We start from the raw sequence: 27029 nt of genomic DNA on the forward strand, positions 1-27029 counted from the left end.
ATTGTAAAAGCCAGTAACCCGACTCTGAGCCTTAAGCAGCATGGGGTCTTTAAAAACACCTTCTCTTATTAGAAAAGCCCCTTGTTTCATTAACCACCTACTTACTTTCTCTGACACTGACCAGCCATTCATACCAGTGTCCGTCTGTCTGAATTCCTCACAGACACATGGAATTACCATGAAGACTTTGAGAAATTACCTTATGAAAAGGGCACGAGAGAAAAGGATTTGAATGCTTATTTAATTTATATCAGTCACTGCACTGTATTAGTATTATAAACTAATATACTAGCTTGTGTGATTCCTCTCAGGTCACAGGCTTTTATCTCGTGCCTAATAACAGATGAGGGTTGACAGGGGCAGATGGGAAGCAGGGTGAGGAATGTGGTTCATCTCACTGACAAAAAGCAGGCCAACATCAGTGAATTAGCTCACTTTAATTTAACATAACAGACATCACACTCTGCTAAAAAAAACACAAGATGCCTACTGATGTAAAGTTACATCTAGAACTATTGATGATGGGTGTTTCTTCAACTACTGGCATTGTTGGCCCTGTCTCTTAATTTTTTTTTTCTAGTTCATCGAGTTTATAATAACCAAAAACAACATAGTTATTTTGTCTATTATTGAATTACTGAGGGGGGAATGAAAAAAAATAGGTCTTACTTTCTTACTATGGCTAATTTGATAGCTAGCATTTATATATCCAATATATATATATATATATATATATATATATATATATATATATATATATATATATATATATATATATATATATATATATATATATATATATATATATATATATATATATATATTGCAGTTTTTAATTTAGAAGAATGACGACTTGACTAAAAATTGCGCACAATAAAAATATTCTGTTCACAAATGAAAATTACCTTTTGTTTAGATGTCACGTGTTTCATATTTATATCAAGCTTTTTACTGATATTTATTTCCTTAATAACTTAAAAGTACTTCAAATGTAAATTATATAAATAAAACTTTCCAACCTCAAAACTTAGAACAGTAATCTATCTAAAAGTAAAAAAGACATTAAGTGCCTGGGCTTTCATTGAATTCTCTTTTCACCTGAGTACTTTTGCAACCAGAAACTTAATACATGTTGTCTGAGAGCAAACAATCTTTGAAATCAACATCCTGTGGGGGTTCTTTGTTTTAGGCAAGACCACTCTGGGTCATGGAGGCATGGACATCAACATCCAGGGCCCAGGGATCGCAGCTCAGCACTGCTTTATCGAAAACCAGGCAGGACTCATCACGCTGCACCCCTGTGGAAACCAGTGTAGCATGGACGGACTGCCGGTCACCAAACCTGTGCGCCTGTCTCAAGGTACAGTACACAACCACATTATCCATTTTCTTAATTTACAATAAACCAATCCTCAGGTCTTCATTCAAATTAAATGCAGCCAATAATCATATCCAATAAGCCATACTAATATCCAAACATGATTCCGAAGTGTAAAATCTCTTATGAAAGGGAATCAATGCGCCCAAACTGAACGAAAGCCTGTCCCTTCTCTGTGTCTTTTGTCTGAGGGAACAATCTGACTAAACAGGTTGGGGGGAGGGGTGTGTTTTGGGTGATCTTCATTGTGCCAGCTTCTAGTGTTTCACTGTTGTTCTATACGTTTGCTCTGAAATATTCCGTTTGATGTTTAGAATAAGAGCCTCATTTAGTGCAGCCCTCGATTTTTATTATCTTGTATGTGTAGAATCATAAAAGAGCAGGAACCTGTGGAAAGAATGTTGAATGCACTAACTGAACCAGAAACCCCCGTTGCCCCCCTGACATGCAGAGATTGCGGCTCTGACTCAGGGGGTGAGCAATTACACCTCCTCCTTTCCCCATCCCTTATCTGAGAGGGAAATTAGTTGCACCAGTGACGGAGACAGCTGTTCAAGTTTTCCACCCATCACTACGAGAGCGTGCAGGGGTTCAGTGACGTCAGAAGTGCTCGGATACAATACGGCACCTCTGGGTTGCCATTCAGTGGACAGGATTATATTTCTGTGACTGGAGTTATACGGTTTATAGTGGAAGCTATATCGACTGCGTACGGTGGACACTTATTTCAAGGTTAACGATAAAGAAATCAGTTAAGGCATGGGGAATAATTGACGGATCCTCTATGAACAAAGGATTTACCACGACAAAGCAAGTCAGTCTCTGCATGCTACAGCTATTAGTATAAAACCATGTGCTCTCCCTTTTAAAGGGACAGATAGGATGTTGCCTACAGATGGGATGGGAAGTTGATCGTTTGGATTTAAAAGTAAGTGTATGAGGACCTAATGAATTTGTCTGAGTAGTTGTTGTTGTTTTTTTGGTGTGAATATTCAAAAAAAGATATTTATAAGCAACAGATTCTTCTCAGATATAAGCTCTTTGTGATGAAAGCTTACTTTACAATGTTGGTGTATTACCATGTATAGTTTTATATATTTTATATTGAAAGAAATTAACACCTTTTTTTCAGCAGGGATGCATTCAATTGAATAAAAGTTGCAGTAAAGGCATTTATAATGTTAGAAAAGATTTCTATTTAAAAAATATGCTTCCTATTCATCAAAGATTCCTGTAAAAATCACGGTTTTATCAAAAATATCAAGCAGCACACCAATTTTCGACATTATTGTTTGTTGAGCAGCAAATCAGCATATTAGAATGATTTCTGAAGGATCATGTGACACTGAAGACTGGAGCAACGGCGGCTGAAAATTCAGCTTTGCATCCTAGGAATAAATTACATTTAAAAACATATTCCAATAGAAAACAATTATTTTACATTTGAATAATATTTAATTGTTTTCAGTCAAACAAATGCAGCTTTGATAAGCATAGGAGACTTCTAAAAAAATTATTGAAACAAAAGTGGTGCACATGAATGCTAGGAATATGACAAGTATAAAAACAGTGGCATAAATGTTATATCATCATACCGTGTGTATATACACAGGGTGCATAACCCACAATAAACCAGTCCAAATCTTGCAGAGAGGTTTTCTCTTGCTTGTTGGCAGGGGCATGAGTGTGTGTATAGTATTACACTTCTATTCCTGGTCAATGTGACCCAAGAGTGCTGCTAATCCTGTTTCTATGCAGCCCTTCCTCATTCTCCACACACTGTTTGCTCTGTCAGACTATCTACACATGCTTTTATTTGTCCTGAACATATACTGGCAACCCTGCTGGAATAGCTGACGGAAAGATAAGGGGATTTTATCTTATTATTCTGCTTTAAGTTCCCTGTCGTCACCCAGTATGTTCATTCTTAACCTCCACAGTTTGTGTTGGGTCACATTTGAACTAAATGTAAAACCATCTGCTGAAGAGAAAGCCACTGTCTAAGAGGTTGGTCCATGCATTGAGAGTCAGATTTTTTTTATTTTTTTGTGGGTGTGTTTGTGTCATGCTCACTTTGCATGCAGAATGATCCATTACAAAGAGTTTTCACAGCTTGCACATGATATAAATCATTTATTTTCTTACTTTTAAGCTGCATCACTCATGACCTGCATGCTACATGCTTTCTGGAATGTGTGGAATTGTTTAAAGGTTAGAATGAAATACTGGTTTGCTTAGGTTTTTGACCTTTCCAGGCGCAGTAAATCTGAATACGGTGGCAACCGTTGTGCGTTCTTCTTGGCATCTCTGTCTTGACATCTTCTGTTCACATTACTATGTTTTCAGTTGGAACAGTTTGGGACCCATGACTCCTCATACTCTACATCCTTCCAGCTTTATTGAGATCTAAACTATAATGCAATATAATGCGTTTGGTTTGACACAGATCCAGCACTCTTGTTTTACTGAAAGTGCATGAGGCAGGCTGTACTTCTCTGTCATCTGTGGTTTGGAGAGTAAATAGTTCCCTCAAAAATGACCAAACTTCATATGCAACCCTTTTCATCCCTGTGATATAACAAGTCAGGATAAAGGACCGAGTGCATGCAGATATTTTGCTGTATCTCTGAGTCTTTGATGTTTCTTTTCCCTGAAATGTTAACTCTTCCCACTATATCTGTGATGCACCACTGGGGTTGTGCTGTTTCTGTACTGAGTCCAAGTGTTAGAAAATGAAGAGAACAGAAAACATTTTAGAAAGTTGTACTTTTTGATAAGCCTCATGTTCTTTAAGGGGTGTGAAAGAACCTGAGGGTCTCTCTTGCACATGAAGGACACTTAGCATTGAAGGGTAAAGATTTATGTTTTATCAAATATCCCAAAACTAATGCGAACTGATTTTAAATGAAATTTAGTGCAGAATATTATTTATATTTGGTGTCTCAGACACCACAGTTACAAACATGAAAAAATTAAATTAAACATATGTCATTTATCTATATAAAATTATATGTAATAATAATTCATGAATTATATATAACATCATGTCATATATAAACAACATATTTTAAATAATGTACAATAATGTATTTAAGTAGTATACATTTATAATATTTAAATACATTATTTAAATACATTTTATGTAATCGTATGTACCCCACCTGATTAGCTTATATAATGCATTTAGATATATCATATTTAATAAATGCAATACTGAAAAAAGAAAAGTACAATTAAATGTAATATTATACTTTTTATTCATAATGAATTATGTATTAATAATATTGATTGCATTCTATTATATATAGTTATAAATAATTATAATAATGTTATGTATATTTAATAAATTGTACATAATATATCAATAATGTATATGTATTTAAATACATATAGTAATATTTAAACAAATTATTTTAATACACTGTATATAATATTTTATGTACCGCCCATTTATATATATACAGAGAGAGAGAGAGAGAGCGAAAGAGAGAGAGAGAGATTTTAACGTACTTAGATGCATCATATATAATAAATACAAAATGAAATAAATATAAATAAAGTACAAAATGTATTTTAGCTTAAAGGAAGCAAAATAATAAGATGGAATAATAAGTGTTATAAAAGAAAGTGCAAAGAAAAAAATCTTCACTGCAATGTCATTTATTAGTTCTCAGGTGGTTCTGGCATGAATACACCTGCACTTTCTTTAATGAGTTTGGCTTCTGAGAGTGCAGTTATGGCTGTTGTAGAGGAACGGTTCATCTGAGAGCGGTGGGGAATCAATCTCTCTGATTAATGTTGGGGAGACGGGCTGTGCATGGGGAACAGCCAGTCTCCTGCTGTGCTTTTCAGATTCACACGCCTCTCCCCACTCTTTGTCATTCAGTAGTGAGGTCTGTCTTCTTGCAAAAGGCCTCATGAATTTGATTACAAAATAGCTCTTAGTCATGCTTTGCTGAGGATGACATCTTTGACAAGGAGAGGTTATTTAGTGCTTCTGCTCTTCAGAACAGGCCACACTGTTCTAAAATATGTGTCTTTTTCAACAGAAACAGAAAAGTTTGTCACCAGAATGCTTTATGCTTTTTTTAACCAATATTTTTGTGGTAATGCAAAGTGGCTACAGATGCACAGCAGTGGTGTTGAAATAGGGATATTTACTATAATAAATTAAAGTTAAGTAAGTTTTGTCAGTACATTTTTCCCATTTTGGAGAAAAGTATTGGACTAAAAGTTTCCATTTTCTTTTTTTTAATATATTAACGTAGAAGTCAACAAAATATTTATTCTTAAAAATAAAGTATAAAAGTGTTTATATTAAGTTGGTTTATGCACCTCTGTTTATAAATGGGGTAAAAGGGCTGCACTGAAAGCACCACGATCGCTCATCCATATCTGTGGGGGTTGAAATCATATATCCTCTTCTTGACTTTCACCAAAAATATCTGTGTTAAAAGTATCCATAATGACTGGCAGAGAGAGAGAGAGGCCAGCTATAGACAGGGAAGCACTGTCCATTTTTATCTTTGGATTTTAGATTGCATTTTGAAACTCAGTGCCCCCCTCAGGACAGAATCATCTGTGACTGTGGGTGGTTTGTGGGATTGATGTCAATGAACACTACTTTAAAATAAAATATGTATCATATTAACTTCCGTAATATTACTGTACTCAGTACTGATCTCGGTTTGACGCAATGGGAAGTTTTTTGCTCTTGTTTCACTGTTGATATTAGTCTATCAGTCATTTCCTTCATGCCAACACAGACCTTTTCTCTTTCTGCCACACAAACAAAGACATTACATTTGATACCCCACTGTTCTCTGTATAATAAGCGTTTCTGTGTTTCTGTGAAATGATGCAATGAAAGAAAGCTTACAATAGTGCTCAACCACTTCAGGTGTGAACCTTGCTCTTCATAATGATAAAAGACAAGTTATATTTACATACAGTCAGCTGAAATATACCTGACTTGTAAAAATGGTTTAAATAGTTCTCTGTTAGCACTTAAGGGTAAGATGCTAAGCTGTTGTCCGGAGTCCGTTTGAGTTCTGCATGCTGGTGGATCTCAGCTATGACAATGCAAGGCTTTACTGTCCCGTGCTATATAATGAAATGTTTATAGATAGATATATAGATACTATGGATGGATAGATAGATAGAGTACAATATAATACGGTATACAATACAATACACCACACTAAATATGATACTGTACAATGGATAATACTGAACAATAAATACATTTGATATGATACAGTATGTTAGATACGATATGATACAATGCAATGGATTAAAAGCTCTATGATGAGTCAAAACAAGGTTATTTTGAGGAGAAAATCCCTCTAAAATAAATGTATTCCAATAACAATGTTTTACCTTTGTTAAACCAGCCTAAGCACCATAGGCTCCGCTCCAATGGAGCACATGATGTGTCTTGAGGGTAACATCTTGCACAAAAGTAATTTTAGAGTTTTGCAACCTTTTCTCTTACAGTTATGCAGATTAATTGCACAAGCTTGCTTGCTATCACAAGCACGTCTTTACAACATCCCTGAATTAGCTGCTGTGCATCATTTGGCACATCTGTACAAAGACAAATTTGAGCACAGTGCTTGTAGATCAAAATAGGAAGGTAGTGAAGCTGCTGTTGCATGTGGGTTTGCTATCTGGCTGCTGCTTGCCAATAATGATAGTAAAAACACTCAAATATGATTTTGACAGGGCACACAACAGGTCATGCTGGAAACAAAGTCTCGCCGATGTGGTTTACACCTCAGACCTCAATATACTGTTATTTTAAATAGAACATTTGATGAGCAAGCGTGTAAACAAGCCCATTACTTAAAACACTACTATACCTTTCTGTTTGACGTGTGCTTTGTGTATTTTGAGTTTCTTGTTTTGTAACAACTACTCGTCTTTGAATGTGTAAGCAGAGCATGTCAAGACTTGAGCAAGCCAAGATGAGTCTTTTTATGACAATAACCACCATCAGTAAACAGTCCTCATTCTCCTGTACAGAAAGAAACAACATGAAACATCTATGCGAGAATACCTCTTAAGCACACAAATCGTAATCATACCTTGTCCTGTCAGAACCTGAGGGGTAATCAAATGTTCTGCCTGGAACAAAAGGGCATCTGGCACTCCGCATTCATCACACATCTGCTCCAGCTGGAAAGGTTTCCATTAGACCTTTACCTGCCTTGAATAAATCCTGTGATTGGCCAGACTAGCTCTGGCAGTTTAATATAGCAAGAGTGCTTTGTATGTGTGTGTTTAAATCACTAATATTGGCCGATATGGTAGTGACGTAGAAAATAAATTAGAGCACAAATAAATCAAGAAATATTCAATACTGACTTTGATATGGGCAAATATGGTACCAATAAATAAAAAAGCCTATATAATAGGGCTAGGCATGATTTGATCTATTGAAAATTTATTTATTTGTTTAAAATTATCTTTATATGATAGATAGTTGCATGATATCATTTACTATATGACCAGGAATGTATTAGCAAAGCAAATAGGGTTAGTTTAGATCTCATGTTGACTTTAACTAGCTATATTACCAGCTATTTTCCCCTCACTCAGCAAGCCAGGGGTCTGATCCGACACCACAGCGTGAGATCTTCTTGCTTGTTCATGTAAAATGGGGGCAAACATTCCTTTCCCCCTTTTTGTACCTCTCACACAGCAGTACAAAACTGGTCTAAAACAGCCAGGATCCTAGTCAAGATCATTTAAAATGCCTTCTTCAGACATGTGTTTGATGCAAAGTGTTATGCATTTTCATTCTCCGCTTCATTAAAAGATGTTTTGCTTTGTGTGCAGGCTGTATGCTGTGTTTCGGCCAATCCACCTTCTTCCGTTTCAACCACCCCGAGGAGGCTTTCCGAATGAAAAGCATGATGCCTGAGGGAGGACAGACAGCTAGTGTGAAAAACCGGGCCCACACAGGTAATGCAATATCCTGCAGGAGAACACACCTTGACTGTGGCATAAATTATCTAACGCTTACCACAAAACACTCAAAGGATGTGCCGTGCAGGACGTCATTTGTGTGGAAAATACATTCCTGTGTACGACCTCAAAACCTTATTTGTGTACTGTCTGAAATCACAATGCAGAATAATATGTGACATCCCTGACATATTACTCACTCAGTTACATACAGATATTTTTAGGCATGTTAACATGTTGAAAAAACCCCCCAAAGAAACAAGTTGTATTTCCTGTGTAAGCACTATAAGAAACAGATACAGATTTACAAATGAGCTATTTATACAGATTTGGTCTTAAAGGGTGTTGCCACATGGCTGAATGGCAAGTTTTGTTTCGATAGAACAGGTAGTGGCTTTCAGCCGACCCTTACTGCATTTCCGTTTCTAACTGTTAGTAATGCAAGCCTGTCTGGATCCTGAGTTGCATCCATGCAACTTTTATGAAGAGCTCATTCCTGTGGCTCTCCTGACAGAGAGCTCTACATCTTCCACTCCCACTCACAGCGCTACACAGCAGCCAATGTTTAAACAGAGCATTTAGAATATGCATTGAGATGTTTCCCTGAATTTTCCTGTTGTGTGGCAGAAAAGGACAAGTATAGGATATAAACAAAGCTGGTCTAGTATATTAGCTGGGAATAAATTATCTCTACCATGAAACAGAATTTTTGCAAAAAACATACCCGCTGCATTCCTGTTCAATATTTATTTTTCTTATTTTCATTATGTATATAATGTATATAAAGCTGTCCTTGTGCTTTTGGCAAACTGATATTTGTTTATAGACTGATTTATAGAGGAAACGAAAACCCCTTCACACGTTCTCTGTGCCAGGGCTATTTCCTCATCCATGTGTCTTCCAGCCCAGACAGCTTTGTTGGCCATGCACAGCTTATTTAAAGTCGAGGGGTATCTTTTTCAATATCTATATTTATTTAATCACCCACCCTGTTCTCCAATCCCCTCCACTGTTCCCCTCATACTCAACCAATATCCGGCTGCCTCGTTCCCACACAGCAGGTCTGCTTGATGTTCTTGATGATATTTCAGTATTACTCAGAGAAGTGTGCGATATAGTAACAGATATGCTTTTATTGCTGTCTGTCTATATTATCCCACTTATTACTTGCCATCTAAAATAAATATTATATTGTATTGTATTAAGCTAGTATGTACAGCATATCAGCTGCCAGTTAAGAAATTCTCATATAAAATATTTATAGGAAAAAAAAAAAAAATGAACATATTGATTTAAACTCACAGACACATCAGTGTCCATGTGAATTTACCTTGGAAATGTGCACTGTCGCTTTAAGAATGTAGGCCCCGCCCCGTGCAGCCAGCAGTCAGTCACATCAGCACCGTGGACAGGGGAGGGAGGGGGACTCAACGATGGTGTAGCGGCGCCAGGCTCACCAAGCCCGGCTGGAAAATCTCATCTGCGGCGTTTTATACTCCTGCCTTGGTACCCTGTGGCCGGTACAGCTGGCCTAGGTCTCGAACCGGAATGCGGGAGCCGTGTTTTGTAACAGAGCTCGGTTACGGGTTATAAACCAAGCGCAGCTGCTTAGCGTTTCCACAGGCGTGTTCTCATCTGTAAGTATTGATCGTTATAGAGGCTGTACATGTTTCAGATCGTATACGGACGTACTGTAAGTAGCATATGTATCATTTTATAGTCGCGACTTGTCAAGCTTATATGTATCAGTCACATGAAAGACTTAATTTATTAGCCAGTCTTTATAATCATTATATTTATGTGCTTGTGCTTTCTTGAAACCGTTTCTTGTTGAGTGGGATTTAAATGGAAAATTGAGGCAGAGGAATTGTCAGCTGCTCTGACTTATTTCTAAACCACGATGACTATAAAAAAATAATAAATAACATGAGGAAAGGGGGTTGTCTTTTATGCATCATTTGTGAGGAGTTTGAACAGAGTGTGTTTTGTAATCATGAGAGATTTGTGGGATAGAAACGCAAACACTAAGCTAAGAGCAAGATTGATCAAGTTTTGGATGTTGTGAAATCAGTTATGTGACTGACTTAGAATCAATCTTATGTAGGCTATACATAACACCTATGTAATAAGTTTGATATAGGTTTAAATCGTTTACATCTGGAGTGTTATATGAAAATAATAATAATGTTCTGATGAATTGACAGGGAAAAACATACATTTGGCATTATTTTGGCATTATTTTAAATAGTGGATTAGACCAGAAGTTTTCGAACTTTTGTGATTCCAAGGACCTCCAGATATGAGAGATCCTAATGATTTTGTGTTTAAACTTGAGGATGAGTATTTTCAATTAAATTGTATTTTGAATTAAATCAGATTTATTTGAACTGAATTGTTTTTCACTGTAAAAATTGTTCCAAAGCAGAATATTACCATGAAATTACCTTGCAGTGACCCCCTGGGGTTTCCCGGACCCCAGTTTGAAAACCACTGTTTTAGATAATGACTATGTTTGCTTTGTAGGTCTGTCTTAGCAGATGAACCATTTCCATTGGAGATAGTCTGTTGCCTGAGAGATAGATTGAATTACCAGCAGGGCTGTCTGTGATTTAGCTATATGAGCAGTGAGCACATATTCATTTGACGTTTATCCTCTCAGGCTGGAGCCTGGCAGACTTTCTCTCTGACTTTCAATTTGGTAACCACTATTTCTACTTGAGCATTCATCTTCTGTGGGTTTGGCAGCAGTGTTAAATTTGTAGGCTGTTGAATGGGGCTAATGGATTAAATGCATCTCTGCAGTGCCAAAAGAGCTGCAGGTACTTGCATTAAAAGCTAAGGTAGTACTGAGGATAATAGTTGGGGTTAGGTGGGGTGAAGAAGCCAAATGCATCCACTTACTCGTAAGTGCTTTTCCTGTTTGCACTCTGTTGGGCTCATGTGTCTAGTGATGGGAATTCTGAATCATTATTGAGAATCGATTCTTTCAAGTTGTTTCAGTTACTCAGTCAATCATTTTTTTTTACATCATGTAGTTGTCATCAAATGGTCCCTAACATCTTGACATGGTCAAGTGAAGATATCCGAAAGCATGTATGATGGTTTTATTATGGTTTTTCTATTAAGTTTAAATCCTTTGAAACCTAAATATTATTTAGCATTTATATGAAACCCTTATAAATTCACTTAAATGTATAAAGTCATTAACATATTTCTAGTATTTTTTATTTGTAACATTTCTGCTATTCAACTAAAGTAACTTACTTTTAGCCCAATGAGTCAAATCCTTAAATATTGTCCAACTACTCACTATCAGATTGTCCATTATTTTGAAAAAAGACTTCCTTCTTTTTTTGAAAGAGTCATTGTTGACTCAAAAACTTTTCAATCTAATGTGAAAACAAATCATTCAGATTGTTTATCTGAACCATTTCCACTCATTCAGAGGAAATATTTGTTTATTAATCAATTACAGCTACACCTTAACTGTTCTAAAAGATATGGATTTAGATTTTTGTGTATGGCAAAGGCTTATGATTGTTATCTTTTCCTTCAGATTCCGGGAACCTTGTCAATGGGAACCACTCGTCAAGTGTGCCGAAATCTCACTTGGTCTCCAACGAGAGAGTGCGCCCTGAGCACAGTGCCATCGTCAGTTCCATTGAGAAGGACCTTCAGGACATTATGGACTCATTAGTCATGGATGACCCTCAGCCCTCTTCCTCAAAGAAGCCCTCTGGTCAGCCCATCTCCCAGTCTCCCTTGTCCCCCATGTTAAATGGAGGGGGGCGCTTCCTTCTCTCACCCCCAACGAGCCCTGGTGCTATGTCTGTGGGCTCCAGCTATGAGAATACCTCCCCTCTCTCTCCTCTCTCTCCTCTCTCATCCCCATCAGCTGCCAGCAGTGGCAGCTACAACAGTCCATCTCCGAGTGGTTGTCAGGACCAGCTTCACACACTTCCTCCTGTACCAGTGAGGTCTTCTAGTTACAATTTCACCAGCCAGCCACCCATACCTCAGCCACGGACCATACTGCCAAGCTATTCTGGTGGGAACAGTGAGTCAAAGGTGTCTGAGAGTCCCAGACTCCAGCGAAAGGCTCTTTTAGAAGCACCGCCAAGCCCAAAGCCAAGTCGTAAGGGGTTGAACCAAGACAGCTCGGTGGCTAAAACCCCAGACAGCCCCATACAGACTCACAGTCTGCCTGCAGTCTCAATCTCTACTGCTCCGACTGATTACCCATCTGTCAGTCGGGTTCTAGTTCCAGGCAGTCCCAGACTGACCCCCAAATTCTTCACTGCATCCCCATTCTCCTCACCTTCTAGCCCTAGAAACAAAACTGCCATTGTTCTGCAGGATCGGTCATCAAGTCCTCAGCCTCAGCCAGATCGCTCCTTGACCTCTAGCCCTTCTAACCAACTCTCCCCACCCTCACGATCTTTCCAGCCCCCTTTGGACCCCATTGTCCACATCATTCAGGGTGGACCTCCACAGCCACATCCTCGCACATTGCAGCCTCCAGAAAGTCCGCGGCTGGCCCGCAGGAACCTTGAAGGGAGTAGCATGAGGGAGCTTCCCCCTCTAAGCCCCTCCATAGCTCGCAGGGGGGTTCCTGTGCTCCCCGGAGCTCTACCAGGAACCCTGCGGACTCCAGAGAGTCCATCCCCAAGAATGGTGCCAGAAAGTCCCAGACTCAGGCGGAAAGCAGGGTCTCCTACAGAAGAACCATTCAGCCCTCGTGGGATGCGTGCTCGTAGTCCTTCACCTACTTCTGGACTGATGGGGGAAGGCAGTGGATGGAAGGATAGTTTTGGGAACTCGCTCTCTTCTGCCTTTAGCCTGGGTTCTCTGCCTGGGTCATCGCCCCGATCCAGTCCCAGGAGCCACAGAAAGATGTCAGCAGGCCACAGGGACCTCCGGATGCCTCACCCAGGTATGAGGGAGCGCAAAAATAGCATCTCAGAGATCAGCGACAACGAGGATGACCTTCTGGAGTACCACAGGCGCCAAAGAGAAGAACGACTCAGAGAGCAAGAAATGGAGAGGCTGGTGAGTGAGATGCAGTAGTACGTTTACATGCATAACACAATATCAAACCAAGTAGGATTTATGAGAAAACTGTCTTCATACAGTAAATCCACTAAAATGACCTTGAGACCAAAGTAAATTGCAGTTAGCTTTGAGGAAAGGTCTAACATCATTTTTTTGAAGATGCTTACTTGAAAGCCACATAATACTATAAATAATTCTTCTAAGAAATACTTTGTCTCTGTTTGTACATGTCAAGTAGAGTGCTGCCTCTGCATGTCCTTCAGTGATATGTAAATTGCAAGTTTCTACAGTTAATATTTTCCAGAAAGTGCACACCAATGGCTGTATCTAATCATAACACCTAGCAAGCGTTAACAGTTGTGCTTTTGGTGAGAATTCAGGACATTTGGAGGAAATGATACTACGCATTTCAGGCAAAACTGACACACTGACTAATCTACTGTCATGCTGAGGCAGAGGGCTCTGATCATACCATGGCAACCCCATTGTTTGTTGTCTCTTTTATTGAGAGGTGGGAGGGAACTGTCGACATCTTGGTCCAGTTTGCAGCCCACAATGAAGCCGCTGAGGCAAAAGCCCCTGTGAAGTTTTATGTGTTTGTGTCTGAAAAAGCTCTTGTCTGCTTCTCTTGTAATTACCCATTGTGGTTGTTTATTGCTCTCAGAAAAGAAGGTGATCTAATTGAGCATACAGAGTTAATTCTCAATACTCCCAAAAGAGACAATCTGTAATGTTTTTCGCTAAGCAAGAGCAGTTCTAGAATGCTCCTATTATGCTTTATTTGGCTTTTTGCTGATAAAATGTGCTGGATAAATGGCGAAAGAATGAGCTACAATAAACGAGCTTAACATGCCAATGACCTCATCCTCATCCATGTGCTTGGTCTTCAAAAAGGTTCAGTACAGTACAAATATTTGCAAAATGTCAAGTGTAAATAGCAAAGAATGTTTTTTCAGTGAAGAAAGATCAGATTTTCTTTAGTAAATGTGACTGTCAGACATTATGTCACCCTCTGTCTTGTGAATTGAATTTTAACATAGGTATTTTGACATGGTCTGATGGCTGGATCGGCGACGTTCAGCTGATTGACTGCCCCTTGGCTCCTGCTGGGAAGGAGCATGAGTCTGCCTAGCATGACAAGCAGAAATGTGCTAAAGGGAGTGTTGCAGCAGGTTTTGATTTTTCTGGCAACTGAGGAGAGGTCAGGCAAAACACAGAACGCATGGCCGGCACTAAAGGAATCAAGAAGGAGACTGTGGTGTTTATTGCAGTTGCAGTCTGGAAGCTAAATCTGAGTCGCATTGAGCAAAGGTGGCAGATTTCGAATCGGATACTTACAAGGGGAGTCCTATGCTAAGCAACTGGCATTGAGATGAATGCGATTTCTAATGGATAGGTTTTCAGGAGTAGAGGTGTACAGGTTTTTACTAGTAGTGATGCAACTAAATCAATGCAGTAGTGATGTAGCCACCTCTTGATATTTCAACCATACAAATTTTACATATTGCTATTCTAACATCATTTTTGGTCAAAGTGAAGTGCATCCATACTGCTGATATTTTTACTTGTTGTAGCTTATCCAAATCGTGCGTATGTACCTTTGTAGAAATGCTAATTAAACGCCACTGTCTTGGTCAATGGTTCAGCCCAACCCAATTTTTATTTATTTATTTAACATTTTTTGTTCTGAATATTCTTGGTCATTGGTATATGCTCTGTAAACAATATTTAGTGTCCTGTTATAAATATTGGCATATTCTACTTTGTTATTAATTTACTAGTTCACATGTAGTCAGATGCAAATAAACAAAAAGGGCTTTCTTGACCATGAACATTTTTTTTTTTCAAGAAAGTATATATTTTTTTCTTCATTTTGTGCATGTACAGCTGAGTAAGTGTGAGCAAGTCCAGTCTGCGGTGCAAAATTTATCATCCCTAAACTGCTACAAGGCTCCAGAGGCACACATGGTTACCTTAGATACAGCTTTGGCACACACACACTTGGCATATGGCGTCAGTCACTAGAAGACCGTTCTGTCAGTCAGCTCGAGTGCCATACTGATGCCAGCCCTGCTAAAGATGACCTCGTTTCTCCCATGATGACATTGCATTTCCATTACTCCATAAAACTGACATTTGCTGCACGGGAAAAGCAGACGTGTCAGTGAGGAAGTACCACTGATCTATATAAGATTTTATTGATCGGTGGGAAGCACGCTGTATAATTATATTATATTATATTTATAATATGTTAAAAACTGTTAAATGAACTGGAATGGTTATAGGTTGCAGGGAGGCAGGCAGGTTGATGGAAATTGTTCTACTATGAAAACGTAACCACTTCCATGTTGTTGGGAGAGCAGTCATGGGTCTTCTGCCCAGGGGACACAAGAAGTCTGTATGACAAGCATCCATCCCACTGTTCTTGTGCATTAGCAGACTAAATATATCACCTTTCACTGGCCACATGCAGATAAATAACTATGCATGTTTGTAAAAGATATGAGGGAGGAAGAGACAAGAGCTATTGTAATTCATTAACCGGGCATTCAACTGCGTTTTGACTCAGTGAAGTGCAATCCGAATCTTTTCGATGAAGATAAAAGCAGTATGAGTCATATGAGACTCATATGAGCTCCCTCTTGACCATTTTGTTGATGGTTTTATGTGTTTGCTTCCTGGGTTCTTGCAGTTCAGTGAGTTAGTTCAGTGTAAAGTGAGTTATCTGCTCTGGGACAGATTAATGCTGATTCTCCTCACAACAAGAGGAGAGAGTATTTAGTAAAAAGAGACAGTTAACTGACTTTCTGTGGCACTGATTATCTGGGTCAGTGCAGACTTTACTTATTCTGACCCGGCTCTTGTAATCAAGACAGTGAAGAAAAACACAGAGTGCTCTTAGCCACAACACATCGAATTATATAAAGCAATATTCAAGGGTTCTCAGAAAGATCTGTTTGACATTTGCACAAGTGCCTTTGTATTCCTGAAAGATACAGACTTTGATACTAGAGTTTGATACTTACACTACATAACAGGTGCTTAATGTCCATTGTCCGGATTAATAAAGTCTTGTGATTTTATTATTAGTAGCCATTGCTCATACTTAATGTTAGAGATTTGAACAAACCCTAAAGTAGCAAACTAAATTATATTGATCGTCCAACAAGTTTGCAACTAACACAAATGAAACCACAAATTAATGCAATTTATTGAGGTGAGGAGAGGATTTTGTTTCTTTTCATTTTCCCTGGTGGTATTGTGTCTTTGTGTGTATGACCCTGTGCACCGTTTTTGATAATTGTCCATTTTTGACAAGGGAGTAGCAGGAAAATATAAATGTGTAAATAAAATGTGAGCAGAGACCCTTCTCTCCCTCCACACTGGTGTTTTTGTGAAGAGCTGGCAGTGATACTCTTACTGTTCAAAAGTGTGCCAAGGGATTCACACGAGCGGCAGTTAGTTCTGTCCTCCCGTTACATCTCGATGTTCTAATCTTGGCCACGAAATGACACAATGAGCCAAACTGATTAACCTGAGGAGGCCACAGACCACTCTATATCCTTAATGCATTATACAGATAACATGCAAGGTCTAATATTAACCACTATTTATGTCTTGCTCTTTTGGCAGATATCTGAAGGCTTTTAGAGAGGGCCCTGTTTTCTATCTTTGGTCGTCGAGGATAATGCATCCATTATGTGAATTATATGCCACAATTCTGCACAATACTCAAGTAAACATTTTTTTGTTTATTAGGCCACAAATATACCTTTATGTGTACATTCAGAAACACAAAGGCAAGTCCTTGAAGACTACAATTTGAATTTAAAAAACAACCTTATTTAGGTTCTCGAATACTGTGTGTTTATTTATGTAGTTATTGATGAATCAAGGACTAATATGTGTATTTCTCCATGGCATTTTTTTTGGATTCCTCATGTTGAGGGTGAAGCAAGTTTCCCATGTTTCACAACTGTGCATGTCTAGACGTTTTTATCTATTCCAAAAATGTAGGCTGTTTTCCCTCAAACTCTGTGTGAAATTAGAGGTTCCCATTATTTTGGAGTGCACCATGATCCGATGCATCTGGTCCTGTTGACTTGGCTCGTGCTAATGTCCTGTTTTTCCAAGACATTCAGAAAGAAAGCAGTTGTCTATGTTGTTGAAAATATCACATATTTCAGCAACAGAAGTGTCGTCCCAGGATGTTTACTGGAGGACTGTGCTTGATTTAGTCTGTGTTTGAAAATATTAGGACGATTTTCACACTATGGGTTTTCTGCAGGCAAGCTTTGAAAAGAGGAAAGAGAAAGACTTCTTTATTCCTCCATGAACATTCATTCATTCATTCTGTATCTATAAGGAAACAATTTTTATAGGTTTATTTTTCCAAAAGTGATAGTGGGAGTGACATTGACTCAACCAGTGGCATGAGTTTGGGGCGGGACTACCCCTTTATTCAACCAAATGCAGATGGGGTGAGTATTCAGGAAATCAGTTGGAGAATGATTATTTTTGCAGTTCAGTTTAGGCACAGAAATTACACACTTCAGTTCGAAATCAACATGTCAGCATGTGAAAAAACAATATTTAATAGAAATATTTGATGTGTAAAAACTTATTTTAATATTATTTTTATTTAATGGAAAATGTATACAAATATGCATGTGCTGAGAGCTCTCAATATCACACTTTAAAAATCTTTTGGATGGTGTTTTGGTTAGCCAATACGGAAGCATCTGAAGTCTGTCTGGTTAAAGGTTTTCAAGCAGTTCGGGCACATCACAGCAGTAAGAGTCGCACCGTGAAGCCGTCACACATTAAGAGAGAGAAAAAGGACGGGAAAAGCAGGAGAGAGCCTGTGACATGGCTGGGGGTTTGAGAGGCTCTGAAAAAAGATTTGAGGAGCTGTAGGTTTGTGTGTGTGTCATTCCAGACAGAGGGAATACAGTGGAATGTAAGAGCTGGGATCAAAAGGCAAAGCCCACATCTCCTGAGCTCTGATTGGTCCATGTGTGGTTGGAATGCATAAAAATGAGTGAGCAGAAATTAAAGAGCTGGAATGTCTTTTTTTTATTTTATTTATATACAGTATGAATCTGACTTTATTAAATTCACAGGACACATAAACAGCAGTAATTTTCTGTTTTCTTCTACTAATACTACTACTACTTCTACTAATTATTTTTAGTCAGGGAAACCAAACTGAGGTTCTTTTCCGAATTTAATGTTCTTAAACAATGAATGTCTGTCTTTCAGTCATCTGTTTTGGAATTAATAAAATGTTTACATCAATCTACGTTTGCATTTAGCATACAATTGCAGTTGATTTACTTTTAAAATAACTCATGAATTACACTATATTAAATATTGCACAAAAAGGTTAATATTATATATGTGTGTGTGTGTGTATGTGTGTGTGTGTGTGTGTGTGTGCATATATAAAGTATATTAGTATTATTCAATAATTTATATTTATCATATTAATAGGTTGTTATTATTATTGGATGTACACTATTGATTAATGGCTTTGAGCAACAACAGAAAGTAAAACTTAAAGTAATTAGACAATAAAAAGCAATGCTAATGATAATTCAGAGATTTAAGAATGAAACTTCAAAGTTTTTAGAATTTGATATAAGTTTTATATTATAACAGATATGATATAAATGACCACATAAAGATCATTTTAACTTCTTATTTAACTAGATTGGAGAAGAAACTCAGAATTGGCCACTTTACAGATCAGTGTAAATGGAACCATTGCCATTTTCCTGAAACGTACACACCTGAGTGAGAAATGTACCTTTAAGACACACGCTCACCAAAAAATCATCGCGAAGTTGGGGAGATTTGTAAACAGAGAGCTACAGTACGTCTGTTCATTGCTGTCATCTGGAAAGTATGAAGCACTTTTATCCTACAAACCCGTTCAGCGGAAACCATCTTTATTTTTCCATCTGGCATTCAGCATGTAGCATTTGACTGAATTGTAATTTTCACATTAACCAGTCTCAAAGAGAACATTTGACCAGCACCCACACAAACAGCGTTGTTGTTTACCCTGAGTGGGTTACAATGAATGCTGGTTAAACTTACATCTGGGCCTCCCCTCCCTTGTGTTTCAAAACCTTGATGAAACAAGACATCCATTTCAATAAGTCTCTGTGAACACTGAATCATTTTATCATTAGCAGCCACCAGCAGAGAACTGAGGCTGATGAGCCAGATGTAGTGCGATCATAGCTACCGGGACAAGCTGTGAGAAAACGGACCAGAGAGTGTATGTGTGTGTGTGGTGTGTGTTTGAGGCGGAGGGAGTAGGGGCTTTAATTGTTCATCTGCCTCAGCGTGTGTGTGAGTTCTGGAGAGCTACTCAGTGAGGAAACATCTGAGAGAACCACAGGACTCTAACTAGTGTGCTACTTTTAACACGTCACCATGAGGGTGAGTGAGTGGTTTTCATTGCATTCTTTTATCAGAGTTAGTTTTACTGTGCATATAAAGTGTATTTAATCCAAATGTACCATAAACTAGTGTTTAATTACTAATATTGTACTTTTACACAGATTAGTCTGACTTACAGTGTGCTTTCATATATTGGTATTTACATATACATGTAGGAATTTTGTCTGCAATTATTGAGTCAAATATGTTGTTACATGACTGTAGCGTGAACGTGTTCCCTCATGTGTTCTATTAGCACTACTTTACAGCACAATTAAACCGCGTATAGCTTTAGAAGTGTTCAGGTAGTGCTGGCTTTGATTGAAAACATTCTTCAAGCATGGCTGTAAACTCCAGGATCAGATGCTCAAACAGGCCCTGGATGGAAGCAGATCAAATGATTAGACTCCCTCCTACTGTTCCCTCAGCTTCTGTGTGTTTCACAGCACTTTTAAGACTCAGGGTGTGCCATGATCTTAAACAATTTCCTTCCCCTAGGGGGACTTGTAATGACAACTACACAGGGCCCTTTAAACTCATAAATTAGTGTTGTGCACATTGGGCTCTGTTGTAGTCCTGGTCTAAAACGGGTTTAAACGTCTCTTTTAGAACTGAGAACCGTTTTAACAGGTTTTGACTGAAAAAATCTCTTAAATGGGAGATGCTGCTCTTGGTTTTAAAGCAGAGATAATTAAGGTATTACAGTATATACAGCAATTATTGGTGCAAATTGACGTTGACGAGAAACGTTCTCTTCTGTATTAGAAGGGTGTTAGGGTTGTTACGGAGCCTGGCTGGAAGCCTGAGGAATGAAAGCACGGTGGCTTTTTGTAATTCAGACGTGTAATTTTTTTGATGAGACAGCCCTTTCAGGTGAAGACATGTTGATGTGGTTCTGATCGGTGACTGAACATTCTCCTGTGTGAGGAGCTGTGTATGTTTTGTGATCTATGTCACAACGGATCAGATATAGAAGCATCTCTCTGTCTGTGATTCGGTAGTTTGATGGGAGAGGGCCATGGGAACGGTCTGAACCGATTCCCCTCAGCAGTGTTTCTCGTTTCAGTGTGGTCCTGGAGATTCGGGAGGCTGATGATTACAGGTTGAGCTAATTAAGGGTTTGTAGAATACTCATCACAGTCCTCCACAGATCACACTGTGCTCATCTAGTCTCTAGAGCACATCAAAGAGAGCGCACACAACCTGCCGGAGTACCAGCATGCCTCTTTTTGTTTATCCTTCTTTTCTGCTGTGAATTTAATCATCATGTGCAAATATTTTACATCCTTCAGCGAGGTTGAGATTTATGAAAATTAAATATGTATTTTAAATGTACGTATACTACTATTTAAAAGAGTGGTGTTAGTAAGATTTCATAAAGTGTTATGTACTCGCCAAGGCTGCATTTATTTGATCAAAATAGAGTAAAAAGAATAATATTGTGATATATTACTAGAATATATTACTAGAGTTTTCTATTTGAATATACAAGACTCCAGACTCTTTAATAGTAGTGTATACAATTAAAACAATAAAAAATAAACTCTAAAATTAGCATTTCTTAAAACCCCAAAAGTAATTGGCCCTGTCCCAAATGGCACACTCTGGACTTGTGGACTTCCTCAGAGTCCACACTTTGGTGACGTCATGTAGTGCAGACCTATAGGGCCCTTGGCGCGAGTCCACGAGGGTGCATTGTTATAAAAACCATAATGATACCTACACTTAAAGATTTTCTTCTCAGCGATGTCATCAATTGCTCTTGAGCGAAATCTCCTCCCATCCGTTGTCTGATTGGCATTTCGCAAGGATTCCTGGGTAGTTAAAGTGTGCGGAGCCTGCATCTATGCGGGCTTCATGGAAGACCGCTTTAAAGGTACAAAGGGGGCGCTGCTGAGCACACTTCAGAACGTAAAAATTCTGAATGGGACGGCCAAAGGACTCGTAGACTCGGCGAGCATACACAATTTAAGTCCACGAGACCGAAAGTCCACATGAAGTGCGCCATTTGGGACAGGGCCATTATATAATTTAGATCCTAGGATAAAAGTTTGTAAAATAATACAAATATAATATACAGATTATGGGAAGTCTGTGTAATATTCACATATTGACATAATGAAATACATATAGTAAAATATATTTGAAATTCATTTATTTTGTGCTATATATACTACAAAGGCATTTGCATATTTATGTGCTTAATAAAAAATACCCTGCAATACTTTTGGCATACCTAACTATTAAACTTGAAGTCTGCTGACTAAGAACAACTAATGTTGTGCTTAATGCACTTTAATTGTGTGGAAATAGTGTTGAGGTCCAGCTTAAGATATACTTAAGAATGTCTGATTGTGCTAAAGTGGAACTATTGCAATGTATACTTCGCTACACTTTAAAAATCTTTCATATATAGACTGATATTACACGGAAATCATACATCTTTATTAATAGTGATATTAAAACACATTTTAGGCATAATATTAAGAAATGTGCATTATATAAAGAAATTCTCCAAATTAAATTTAATTATTATTTTATATCAGTAAGTCTTAAGTGATATGTCAGTAAACATGTTAATGGATTTCAAGTATACTTAGTATGAAATACATGTATTTTAAATAAATCATGTCATAGGGTTTTTTTTTTACTAGGGGAGTGCTCATTGTTCTCACAGTAGTAACTCAGTTTTTCAATTAATACCTCTGAATACCTCTCTGCATAATTTAACAAGAAACTGCACTTGCATGAATACATTGCATTCATAGAACCCCAAAACCATTGTTAAATGCATTTTCCCACACAATATATTACAGCCAATTGTATAAACATTTCTAGATATTAACATATCATAAGAAAAAGTATATTTTCTCCATTTGCATACCATACAGACTGTGTTACTGAGTCGGTGCCTCAGTCTGGGGCAAATGGCTTATAATGGCGAAAGGTCACACTGAAAATGTGTCTTTGAGGTGGGCCCGACTCACTTAAGTGGTCAGCTGTTACCAAGTTCAGACCCCCCAGGCTGACATTACATGAGTTCTGTGTAGTTGCGTAGTTGTTTCAGTGTCTGCCGTAAGAGAGGGCCTGTTCTGACAAGCGCTGGGTGTTTGTATGTGCTGAAAGCAGGGCTGCGTCCTATCGCTTGAGGACAGGGTCCTGATAAGAGTCTCTCCAGACAGTGGCGCTTCTGTTTATTTCCTCTCCTCTCTTCAGATTTGCATCAGTAGGATGCTGAGTGCCTGTGTCTGGCGCAGAGGAAATTAGATAACGTGAGGAAAACTTTTGCAACCCCCTGACTCATCTAATAGCTCATGTGTTGTGTTTTAGGAACGGCAGCGGCTGGAAACAATCTTGAACCTCTGCGCCGAGTATAACAAGGGTGACGGGCCGGCGGGAGATCTGGGGCTTGGCTCAAGGGACCAGCTTAATGTCAGACATCCTTCTTTGGACAGTGTGAGCAGTGCTTCCCTAAGGGTGACGCAGAGACATCGTGGAAGCCGAGAGGAGAGCCTGAAGGAGGACAGCAATAGCACTGAGAGTGCACAGCAGGACCGACGGACCCCACCAGCTCTGCTAAATGGACAAAATGGACAGGTCAGAGTCTGTTTACTTCTTTAAATAAGGACAATTGTGGTATATATGTTTGCACTATTAGCAATGTTAGTATCTACATTCAATCTATCTATAAAATATTAATGTACTTCATATTACATATTTGTATAATAATTTAACTACAACTGCAGTTACAGTAAAAAGTTTTTTTTTTTTTTTTGGATGAAATTAATACTTTTGTTCATATTTTTATTCAAAAGTGAAAGTAAAGAAATTCATAACATTACAAAAGATTCCTATTAGAAAATAAATGCTTTTCTTTTGACTTTCTATTTATCAGGAAATCACGAAAAAAAAATTATTACGGTTCCTACGAAAATGAACAGTTTTTAACACTGATAATAATAAGAAATGTTTCTTGTGCAGCAAATCAGCATATTAGATTGATTTCTGAAAAATTCAGCTTTGCCATCACAGGAATAAACTGCATTTCAAAATATATTAAAATAGAAATCAATTATTTGAAATTGTAATAATGTTTCACAGTTGTACTGTTTTACTGTATTTTTGATCAATACACTGCCTTGGTGAGCATGAGAGACTCCAAAAACATTACAAGAGAACTTACTGACATCAAACTTTTAAACAATAGTATATATGAAAAGTTAATTATATAAACTGTGTGTGAATTGTATTTTAGGCAGAGGACTCTCTGGGATCGGGCAGCATTGGCCGTCTGGAACTGGGATACCTGGAGGAGGAGCGGGTTCGAGTGCTGGCAAAGGTAGATGAGCTCAAAGCTCGAATCACAGAACTGGAGCAGCAACTTCAAGAGTCCAAACAGGAGGTGAGTCACTCTCTCATAAACATTGTTATATAGCTTGTTAAATACACTGAAGGAGACACAGGAAGTCCTTTCCTAATTATAGAGGATAAGAGTTGGAAGCAGAGGGAAGTGATGCGTAGTGGAACAGAGAATGTCAAATGGAGCACTTGGGTGTGTTTATGTGGCCTGTGTGAGAATTGCTCTATCTGACGGGTTGATCTGAACAGGCGGAAATGGAAAGAGCTCTTCTGCAGGGAGAGAGACAGGCCGAGCTGGAGCACATTGAGGCTGAGACAGAGATTATCAACCAGCTACAGCGCAAACTCAGTGAACTGGAGAGCACCATTCAGAGAGAGAAAGACAAGGTAGGATACACACACCACGTAAAAGTTCACAGAATGTAATTGTCTATATATTTACATGTAGAAGTAAAAATGTTTCCATAAAGGTGTGGTCATATTTAGCATTGCTTAGGGATCCACATCATCTTAGTTAGACATAAATTTGCGGAACGGAAATCTGGTTGGTTTAAAAGTGACTTCATTGTGAGCAGTTATTTATATGTATACACTATTGACAATAGAATGTTTTTGCTTGTGAAATTTTGCCAAAATGTGACTGCACCTTAATTTTTAAGAGTTTCAAATCCCCAAACTGACTATTTTGTGTTTAATACTGTTGAGCCTCTCTGGACTGAACAGCCTTTTCTGGTCTCTGACATTCCTTAAAAACATGCTTTTCTGCTGGATGGCCACTCAAGGTCCATTCTGGTCTCAATTGCCATCCCCAGGTAAACAATTAATAAAAATAAAAAATAAAAAAATAGCGACAGTAATCATACAAACTAGCCAACCTGCTTCCCATTACATCTGGTCATTCTACATTCTACAATAGAGGATCTGAAGATGATAGTCAACTTTGAAATGCAGTTCACTGGTTTCGTTTGGGCAGAAAGCAAAGGTTATGTGTAGTAATCAAGCATTCATTCACAAGAGGTGTGGTCTTTTTCCTCTTCTTTTTGTGGTGGTTCTCATCAGGTCCTCTACAAAGCTTGGCAATACTAACAAGCCTTCATTAACCTCTAAACTCCTCACTGCTTTTTTACGCACTGACAGTCTCTTGGTTTCTTCTGCTTCCCCCTCGGGTTCAAAACTGTTTAGCTTAGCATAAACTCAGGCTTTGGGATTAGCGCGCTGGCTATAAAGGACAATAGCTCCAGTGGTGCAAGTCTCTTTGACTTACAGTGGGTGTCTTTTAGAAAGTCTTTTTCCTGCACGCTGTTTCTTTTATTTCTTATCCATCAGATTCTGGGTTTCTCTGGGTATTTTAGTCTCCTTTTTCGATTCTGCCAAGTATTCGGCTCTTGGTGATATCCTTAAAGGAACAGTTAACCCAAAATGTTTAATTCTTTCACTATGCCTTTTGTTTTTAATGGACTTACTTTCTGTTGAATGCAAAGTGGGAAATTTTAAACACTGTACTCAGTTTTCTTCCCATGAATTTTCAGTGAATAGGATATGTAACTCTCAAACTTCAAAAAGGATGCAAAGCAACATAAAATATCAGTACGACAATGCACTCTATATTCCACAAAAAGTAATTAGTGGTCTTACTTGGGAACCTCTGAGTTTAAGAGAACAGGCCATTGGAAATTGGCGAATTGATTTTGCATGCCAAGCCACTCTCCTGTACATATGGGGATATAAGTTTATGGCCTGCATCCACTTCAGATTTTAGCTTTGGAGGCGAATATTGTTTGTGCACTGCAGCAATACAAAGCAATTCAACTCATAAAGGAAGTGTCTCTTTCTGGACTGGCAATTTAATGCTATAACAGTAACCCCATTTACCGTGATTCCCCTGGGCGCTTCAGTTTTACAAAAGAGTAGTTTCTTTAAGAGCTATAAAGGATAGTTTGCGTTTTTTTTAAAGATGCCACTCCATGTCCTCTTGGTTGAGGTAATTTCCCTGTTCCCTGATGATGGCCACGATCGCTGTCTTTCATGTCTGGGCATACAGCACGCTAAAGATGCATTTGCAGATGGTTCATGCACGCACTGTGAACATATTACCATGGCAATGCTGGCCCATCTCTGCTAGAGAATCAGATGTTGACAACAGCAAGAAGATCTGGCGGGGCTGCTGGGACTGTTCGGGTGTTGAGGCAAATGCTGAGTCCGACCCAGAGCTTATGGCCATGCTTGCCTGGGGAGCCGTGAGCATCAGCTTGGAGGTGAGTTCAGCACCCAGCCCTGGATGCTTGGTTTCTCAGCATGGAGCGTGGCTTCAAAACTGCATCCTACTTGTTCTTTTCTTCCCAGAAGTGCATGAGGTGGTCATAAAGTTGTGGATGGCCCCTTTTATGGCCAGAAGCTGCTCATCGACCTCCTCCGGTCCTCTCGATGGTTGTGCTGCTAAGGGGTACATTGATGTTGCCCACGAAATGCCACCACCTGGAGGAATCGTCCAAGCCTGGAAGCTGACGTCAGCTCTTGCTGCCAAGGCTTACAGTGCTGCAGGCCAGGCCGCCTCTACCCTGGACACCATGGCCATCCTGCAAGTCCATCAGGCCAAAATACCAAAACAAATGCACGAGGGTAATACTGAAGTGCATCCTTAGATGCATCCAACTCCAGGATTGGTTTTTAGTGGTCATCCTGAAAGACGCATAATTTCATGTCTAGATTCTTCCTGAAAACAGAACTTTTCTACAGTTTGTGTTTGAGGGTCGGTCCTATCAGTATAAGGTCCTTCCCTTCGGGCTATCCCTGTCGCCCTGTGTCTTTACCAAAGTCGGGG

At 38.7% G+C, this 27029-nt stretch overlaps 1 protein-coding gene across 9 annotated transcripts in view; it reads left to right on the forward strand.

Annotated features, from left to right (window-relative positions):
• The window catches only part of LOC128029306 (pleckstrin homology-like domain family B member 1), a 67732-nt gene that overhangs the window by 14392 nt on the left and 26311 nt on the right, over positions 1-27029 (forward strand). For 6 of the 9 annotated variants that reach the window (XM_052617014.1, XM_052617008.1, XM_052617009.1 and 3 more), the window contains exons 4-9: positions 1190-1360; positions 8219-8344; positions 11904-13396; positions 23180-23446; positions 24105-24251; positions 24458-24595. In XM_052617014.1, coding sequence (XP_052472974.1) covers positions 1190-1360; positions 8219-8344; positions 11904-13396; positions 23180-23446; positions 24105-24251; positions 24458-24595 — 2342 coding nt within the window. Of the gene's footprint in view, positions 1-1189; positions 1361-1916; positions 2307-3222; positions 3386-8218; positions 8345-9743; positions 9985-11903; positions 13397-23179; positions 23447-24104; positions 24252-24457; positions 24596-27029 lie in introns of those variants that run through there. The other 3 variants (XM_052617015.1, XM_052617016.1, XM_052617017.1) reach the window with 3 other exon arrangements.

This window comes from Carassius gibelio, chromosome A15 (genome assembly GCF_023724105.1).
Source record: "Carassius gibelio isolate Cgi1373 ecotype wild population from Czech Republic chromosome A15, carGib1.2-hapl.c, whole genome shotgun sequence".
Lineage (NCBI taxonomy): Eukaryota > Metazoa > Chordata > Actinopteri > Cypriniformes > Cyprinidae > Carassius > Carassius gibelio.